At 35.5% G+C, this 8,986-nt stretch overlaps 1 protein-coding gene across 1 annotated transcript in view; it reads right to left on the bottom strand.

The window, feature by feature from the left end:
• LOC106880343 (UBX domain-containing protein 4) overlaps nt 1-8,986 on the bottom strand; it is a 33,987-nt gene that overhangs the window by 7,256 nt on the left and 17,745 nt on the right. Inside the window, exons 3-7 of the mRNA XM_014930226.2 lie at nt 7,247-7,346; nt 7,028-7,056; nt 5,202-5,320; nt 2,002-2,276; nt 554-608 (exon numbers count right to left, since the gene is read on the bottom strand). Of these exons, the coding sequence (XP_014785712.1) occupies nt 554-608; nt 2,002-2,276; nt 5,202-5,320; nt 7,028-7,056; nt 7,247-7,346 (578 nt within the window). The remainder of the gene's footprint in view (nt 1-553; nt 609-2,001; nt 2,277-5,201; nt 5,321-7,027; nt 7,057-7,246; nt 7,347-8,986) is intronic.

Here is an 8,986-nt window from a genome sequence, read left to right on the forward strand (position 1 = left end):
GGGGGGGGGGGGAACCACAAGAATTATAATTCTGGTGAACAAAAAAAATGCAAAAGAACTAACTAAGTTGCATTTATTAATCCAAAGAAAACCTCTATCAGAGTCACCTGTTCAAGAGTCTAGTAGGGACTGAGAAAACTAAGAACAGATAAATGATGGCTTATAAGAAATGTTTATGTCATGTATGAACACATTAACAGCATGGTCAGACATAACAGTGAATTCAGCCAAAGAGTTAGTGGTATACTTTAAAATATAGCACTTTTCTGATCTAAGCATGTTTTTCTTCATTAGAATTCCCGAGACAATAACATAGACCTAGCAGCACTTGGGAAATTTTACATGCAACTAACTTGGTTCTAATTTTTTTTACCCAGAGTGAACATTGTTGTTTATACATTCTTTGCTTGTAAAGTGAAAAAAAAAAAAAAAGTCTCATCTGAGGTATTTAACTTGATCTTGTCTTTCTCTGAGCTAGGCTTAATTAGAGGCAAACAACAAAAACATTACCTGAAGTGAATTTGTAAACAAGATAATTTGTAAATTTACTGACCTTTCCTTCATTAACTTGTTTTATCTCTTGATTCTCTTGGATTTTCTCTTTTGCACTGTAGGAGGATGAAAAAAATGACCAGGTTAAGATCAATTACAAGCACATTCTTAATCAGCTCAATGAACTAATAATTGGGTCATTAACTCTTTAGCATTCAGATTATTCTGTCAAATGTAATGTTAATTTATTCATATTGTTTTGAATTTATTATGCATTATCTTGTAGCTACGAAATTTCAATTGGGTAATTGTTTATTTTTAGAATGACATTGTAGGGTGTCAGAGGAAAAATCTGGCCAGTTTGAACATAATACAGATAAATATTTGGGTCGGATATGGCCAGTTTAAATGCTAAAGGGTTAAGATGACTCAATATAAGAACATATAATTTAGCAATAAATGGTAGTGCATCAATTGAAAGTACAGAAGATAAATACTACATCTGAATTACATGAGATCTAGTAAAAAAAACCTATCTTCAACAAAAATAAAAAGAAACTATATTAAGGATCAAAATCCTACACAATTATTAGGAGAGAAGGAAAAAGATGATTGTAAAATTAACCTTGTTACAAGCTCACCTGTAACTACCTATATATTTAAACTAGTGCAGCCATTATTACATGACTGAAGATTTGATGGTAAAGTTTCACTGTAGTTATATATATTCTTTACACAAATTTTTTTGTCAAATTTTGTATTCCAGACAACAATGTAAGATATATCGTTGTTTAACGTCCACTTTCCATGCAAGCATGGGTTATAAAATGTTTAGTTATTTTACTAAACACTTTCCCAATTTCAAACTCAAACATGGGAAAGTTTACTACTATTACTACTTATCATCATCATCCTTGTTTCCATTTCCCATGTTGGCATGAGCAAGGCAGTTTGACAGGAATTGTCAAGTCAGAAAAATACACCAAGCTCTGCTGTCTGTTTTGACATGGTTTCTACAGCCAGATGCCCTTCCTAATGCCAACCGCTTTACACAATGGACTGAGTGCTTCTTATGTGGTTCCAGGTTCAGTCCCACAATATGGCACCTTGGGTAAGTCTTCTACTATATCCTGGGCCAACCAAAGCCTTGGGAGTGGATTTGGTAGTAGAAAACTGAAAGAAGCCTGTCATATATATGTATTAGTATATATTTGTGTATGCGTCACCTTGTTTTAACATCAAATGAGCTGTAAATGATTGCCATTGTCATACAATTAGTGCCATTCATTTCCAATATTCTGTAAGAACATGTCTGGTCATGGGGAAATATTACCTTACTTGGAAACAAGTGAGGATTGCCGACAGGAAGGTTGTAGAAAAACCGCCTCAATAAATTCCATCCAACCCATGTGAACATGGGAAAGTGGATATTAAAACAATGGTGACAATGCTGGTGATACTGCAACAAAATCGCCTGAAGAAAGAAACTGAACACAAACAACAACTCACTACATAACTCGCTGGTCCAAGGAATTAGAGGCTGAAGAATCTGGTGCTGCAGATGTAGAGGGTACCTCTGCTGAAGGAGCTACAAGAGATTCTGCTGCAGGTTGGTCAGTGTGTTCCAGTTCCATGCTCTCAGGAGCTGCATTTAACCTTTCTGGTTCTGGTGTTACAGCTGATGTTGTTGGTGTCGCTGCTGCTGCTGCTACCGGTGCTGCAGCTGCTGCTCGTGTTTTATCAACATCCATGTTAGCAGCACCAGATAGCTGGCTCTCATGAATCTAGAATAAATTTCTCAAATTTTAATTGAATTTTTAACACGATCAATCAAAGAAACATGGTATTAAATGCTAGTTAAAGCTGTCTCTATTAAATACACTAAGAATAAATATGCAGTAAGGTGGACGGGGAGAAAACTCCATATTAATCAACAACCAAGACCAGTAAGTAGGGGACACAACTCCGGGAATGTTTCCTCATCATAAAAGCATAATTCACTACTGTATCTGTCTACTGTACATGACCTTCACTATACTTGCCTACTGTACATACTCCACCAATGTACTTGCCAACTATGCATACCCCCCCCCATTGTACATAAACCCCTCTGTACTTGTCTACTGCAGATATCCCTAACAGTACTTGACTATCGCACATAAACCCCACTGTACTTGGCTACTGTATATAAACTCCAAAGTACTAGCCCACTATACATACCCACCACTGTACTTGCTGACTGTACATATCCAGCACCGTACTCACCCCCTGTACTTGTAAAAGGGGAGATAAAAGAACCACTAAGTAAATGTACAAAAGATTGCACATTTGTTAGTATATGATTCTTTTTCATTTAGCTGTTATTGATTGGATTTAAGAGTAATTAGTACTTAATCCTTGCACAATCAAGAATCTAAATTACCATTAGTTAACCATACTGGTATAACTACAGAGTTGTACCCCCACCCCGACTTTGGAAGGTCATAACTTTCGCACATAATAGAGAAAGATGAAACAATTATGGACGACTTGCTCCGAAACACCACCGAGTGGGGAACACTTCTCAAAAATAACCTGCAGTTGTTTCCTTCAAAATTCCTACATGCTCGAAATGTACATACATCAAGGTATATTTGTAGAAAATTTCACGAAAAAATATTCATTTTCCTGGAAGTTAAGAAGAATTTAAGTGGACTCTGTTGGAATTTCCGAAAATTGTCCCCCACCCCCATTCCAAAACACTTTCACCGAAAATTTTTGTATATTCGGAATCTACATAATAAATCATATATGCATAGAAAATTTCATTCAAAAATATTCATTTTTCTGAAAGTTATGACTTTCCAAAGTCGGGTGGGGGGACAACTCTGTAGTTATGCCACCACACTTTTCTTGATGTTAAGCAATAAAAAAACAAAATATTTTTTGGGTAGGATACTAGTCTATGGCATGAAGACTTTCCTGGAAAGCCAGATATATATTTTCTTGTGAAGTTAATTGCTAGGATTAATTATTTTACCCAGCAAAGATCTGAAACATTTACAATTAGAGCTAACAACTTATGATCGAGTACCAAGGTGCATTACCTCAGATTTTTCTCAGTTATATTTCATGCACTTTATCCATTTAACAATAGTTTTAAAATATCAGCTCAATAAAAAGTGTAGGTGAAACAAGTAATTTTAAAAAAATCATAGCAATTTTAACAAGTGAATTGAGATGGTTTCCCACTCTCTAAGAAATCATCATCATCATCATCGTTTAACGTCCGCTTTCCATGCTAGCATGGGTTGGACGATTTGACTGAGGACTGGTGAAACCGGATGGCAACACCAGGCTCCAATCTGATTTGGCAGAGTTTCTACAGCTGGATACCCTTCCTAACACCAACCAGCAGGCGGTACTGGCAACGGCCACGCTCAAAATGGTGTATTTTATGTGCCACCCGCACAAGAGCCAGTCCAGGGGCACTGGCAACGATCTCGCTCGAAAATCCTTACACATGTCTTGCTGGAGAAGAAAAGACTATAACCAGCATATTAGAAAAGGCATCAAGGTGTAGAAATCATGTCAAAGCAGACAATGGAGCATGATATAGTCTTTGGGCTCATCAGATCCTGTCAAATGATCCAACCCATGCCAGATGGAACATGGACATGAAATGACAATGATGATAATGATAAACCACAAGGGTTCACAGATACTGAAATTAAGCTCCAGTTTTTGTAGCATGAATTAGCAAAAGAAATCTCCCAATAAATAAAACAGGTGGTGTGGAATCATGTTGTAACAGATGCTGTATAATGGAAAGGTCATTTTGCCAATAAAAACACAAGCACTGAATGAATTCCATTTTCTTTTATTATCATCATTCAGTTAAGGGCAGCAGATCGGTAGAACCATTGCACTGTTGGATAAAATACTTTGCAATATTTAGTTAAGGTTCTTTACTTTCCGAGTTCAAATCCTGCCATGGTTAACTTTTACCTTTCATCCCACTGGCATCCATAAAATGAAGTACCAAACAAGTACTAAAGTAAAGACCCCCTTCTGTCATGAATGACTATGAGATTGCACCTAGAAAGTTACCTTCTGAGGCACAAGTCCAGGCATGATTGTTTATGGAAGACCAGCATTCGCCCATGCATACCAGCCTCCCCTATCCATGCCACCAGTGTTATCCAAGGGAAAGGCAAAGGCTGATACAGTTTGGCACCAACAACATTGCAACTCATTTCTACAGCTGAGTGAACTGGAGCAACATGAAATAAAGCATCTTGCTCAAGAACACAACACACAGCCTGGTCTGGGAATCAAACTCACCACCTCATGATTATGAGTTAGACGCTCTTACCATGAGCCATGTGCCTGGGGTCAAAGTAATTAACCCCAGCCCCCAACTTTCTGGCCCTGTGCCTATGTAAGAAGCAATTATCAGTCAGTTAACTAATTAACTAATCACGTGTTTGGTGAACCAATTCCAAAGTTTATGACAGAAGGAGAGATGAGGTCACATAATCAATAAAGTAACAGACTGCAACAAAAGGATTCAGACAAACCAATTGATTGATGGATCAAATGATTGATTAATCAATTAGTCGACTAAATGAAAGTAAAAACTGAAATGTGCATGTGTTTATATTCACAAAAAACTAAACAACTGCAATATTCAAAACAAAGAAAAATGTAATATAAAACAGTCAACTTACTTTTATGACATCTTGAGCTTTCTTATTAAACTCCTCTGGCCCCAAGTGGCCTGGTGTAATTTCAATTGGTAGACCATTTAATCCAATGAAAAATACTGATGGTACAAAAACTACTGGATCTAAGAAACTGAGTCAAAGACAACAACTAGTAACCAATTTCATCACTGATGACAAAGACGACAAGAAAAATAACAACAATGATAACAGTGGTGGTAAAGAGAAGAAAACCACAGCTAACAGTCCTCAGTTTCATTAAATGCAATCATCATTTTAATATTCACTTTTCCATGCTTGCATGGGTTAGACAAAATTTGTTGAGGTGGATTTTCTATGGCTGGATGTCCTTCATATTGCCAACCCTCACCTGTTTTCAAGTAAGGTAATATTTCCCACAGATGGTATGTGGATGTCAGACACAGTACAGTACTAAACAAAACTATCTTGTATTATTTTGGTTTTATTGGTTTACATTCTGAGTTCCAATTCCACACAGCCACCTTGCTTTTCCTTATTCTGATGTAGGTTAAATGCTTAGCTACTGTTTTATTATAAAAACATTTTAACAATACTTACAAATGAATTTTAGTAGGTTTTAACTTCAAATAGCTATGTGTTCTGAAAAATTTAATACAAAAACAAGAATAACATCCCAATGGACAAAGCTCTATAAAGAAATTGGAAATGATTTCTATTGAGGTTTAAAACTAAGTTCTACAGTTTTACTTTTATTTTCCATGTAAGCATGGCTTGGATAGGAATTGATTTCAGGTAGGAGCTTACAGTCAAATTAATGGATGTAATTTTTTTAAAATGCAAATTACAATGCAATGTCCAATAATTTAGTTTTGAAGAAATTATTTACATCTTTACTAAAAGGACTGAAATACTTAGTTTGAGTAGAGTAAGACAAATAGTTGAAGTATATAAATTTTAAAAATATGAATTATATTTCATATGTAAACATACAGAAGTTGGACAAAATAAGGGAAACACAACTTTTCATTTAACTATTCTTTTTCTATTTGCAAATTTAGACCTGTTTAGACGTAACAAATTTAGAACTGTTTTAGTTTGCGTATATGTATTATGTATATCTTTTACTTCATGATACCACCCTGTTGTTGTGTATGTGTGTGTTGTGGATATTTATATTTTAATAAATTGTGTGACCTATCTGATTATAAGGAAGACAAATTGTTGGAGTGCAAAAGGACGGAGCTTCAGACACTAAAAATGTTGAATTATTTAATATTTTGAGTGGTACAGCTTCTAAAATCAGGTTAGCATTCCATAACCAAGGTAAAGCCAGCTCTGGCAAGCCTAATACCGGACAGAAGAAGCACAAAATAATGAAATGTATTGTATCTTAAAACCAGTGGTCTACTGCAGCAAAAGAGACAGCAGAACTAAATCACTAACTTGCCAACTCTGTATCAATCAAAATTGTTTGTTGTGAGCTCTATAAAGCTGGAAACCATGGGAGAGCTAGCATCTCCTGTCCTCCATCAATACTGATATGCAGAAAAAAATGGTGTCCAAACTATCAGAGGTGGTCTTTGACTCAATGGAACAATGTCATCTTCTCTGATGTATCATCATTCACTCTTTTTCCCCACTTTAGGAAGAGTTTAAGCTATATTACAAATACCAGTTTAATGCTAAAGTTATTTTAATTCCTCCAAATATTTATGTTCAAAATTAATTAAAACGTATGGACTGTGCATTTCATTAGAAATATGGTCACAAAGAGGGGGCAAACAGTGAAATCACATTTACTGAATGGAAGTTCAATTTTTTTTAATGAAAACCATTTTAATGAAGGATACAGATCTGTGAAAACTGTTGACATATATCACTGAAATTGAAAAATGAAAAAAATCTTTAATTATAAAGTCTACCTAAAAGAACACTGGCATCAATCTATCAACAAAAACTTTGACAGAGAACAACATCAGTAATTCCTTGAAATGCAGACACGAAAAATAAAGACAAATGCTAAAATATCACATCAGAAATAGCTTCAGAAAAAATGAAACAGTTGTTACCTTGGAGATTTAATCTTTACAGCAACAAAATCCTTACATGCGTCTGACACAGCTTCATGTGCCAAAGTTTCATCCATCTTCTTAGATAATTCATCTTCCCCTACAATAACGAAACAATCATATGAAGTTGTAATCTCTAATTATTTTTTTTTTAATGTTTAAGAAGTAAAATAAAATAAAAAGTGGAAACATTTGAAATGAGATTAAGTCATCATAATGTCAACAATAATGAAACGCTTTTTAATCATGTGGCAGAATGGAATTTTAGGGTAACAGGTTAATGTCTTTACCAAAATTAATCTAGTTCCTAGTTTTACAGAATGAAATGGACTAACTGTATGAATTATACTAATTGATGAAATTAGATGCAGGCATAACTGTATGGTTAAGAAGTTTGCAGGTTTGACCTACTGTGTGGCACCTTGAGAAAGTGTTGGACTAACCAATAATCTGTAAATGAAACTTGGAAGACTAAAACTGTTCACAAGCCTGCCAGGTATGTGTGTACCCAAGAGAGAGAGAGAGAGAGAGGGGGAGGGAAGGAGGGGACATGTGTATGTTTTTTTCCCACAAGTCTTTGTATTGACACTAGTTGAATTGCAACACTTTATGTCTCTATAAACAAAACATCCACCAACCATTCCACATATGAAGACGTAGAATACAGCACCTTATTTAAAATATGTGGGTTGACATTAGGAAGGGCATATGGCTGCATAATACTCCTTCAAGAAGTTACAGCTAACCCATGCCAGCATAAAAAAGTAGATGTGAAAATAATGATGATGAGAGTACCTGAACAAAGTGATATGATCCAAACCATCAACTAAGAAATAATGAGTGTGGTTGTGATGGTTAAGACTTGAAGATAATAAGAGTCAATATGTCTCCAACCTTCATTTCCTGCTTCTCCTGAGATTCACTCATTTGAAAGACTGTGAATTGACAGAGTCATTAAATCATTAGATAGAATTCTTCTGATAGTAATCTGGGTTCAAGTTTCATTTTTTCAGGATTAATAAAAAAAGTATGAATTGGTGGAATTGTTATTGGTGGGCGAGATACCTTGTCTATCTGTTCCAACACTTAGTTTTCTGACTGCAATGTCTGTAATGATACTGGTGCCAAACTGCATTGGCCCTAGTTAACCTTAAAACAAAAAATTGCCAAAACCTGCTCAAACATGTGCAGGTACCTGATTGACCTTGCTGATGGAGGTCAACCAAGGAATAGACTTTTATAAATTAAAAGTAATATATTACAGCTGGCCATATGTGAAAACCCCTCAAATAGCATAAAAAAACATCACATCAGATTTTGAAAACAGAAAGCAATCTACCCACCCATCACTGGAAACTCTCCCCTCCCTATCAAGTGATAAAACATCAGGGCTGCTATCATTTACATTGGCAAGGTGAAAGGTAGATCTGGAAAGACTGAGGAGATGCTAGAATGAAGGCATTTAGATGCATGTTGTGTACAAGAAATAAGATAGAGAAGAGCCTCAACCAGATTTTTCAGTTAAGGGTCACAGGTAAGAATTCTTCCAGATGGGTAATAGTGATGAGTTGGTGGGTAGTAGGCATATTTTTGAGGCAGAAATGGATAGACCAGGAATCAGCAAACTAGAGTAAATTATGGCAGGTGGGGTAAAAATGAAATTCTTGGGGGTAATGAGGACTCATTAGACATAAGTAAAATTATATAAAAAATGTGGGTAGAGATGGACTATATGTAATC

The sequence above is a fragment of the Octopus bimaculoides genome, chromosome 3 (assembly GCF_001194135.2).
Source record: "Octopus bimaculoides isolate UCB-OBI-ISO-001 chromosome 3, ASM119413v2, whole genome shotgun sequence".
NCBI lineage: Eukaryota > Metazoa > Mollusca > Cephalopoda > Octopoda > Octopodidae > Octopus > Octopus bimaculoides.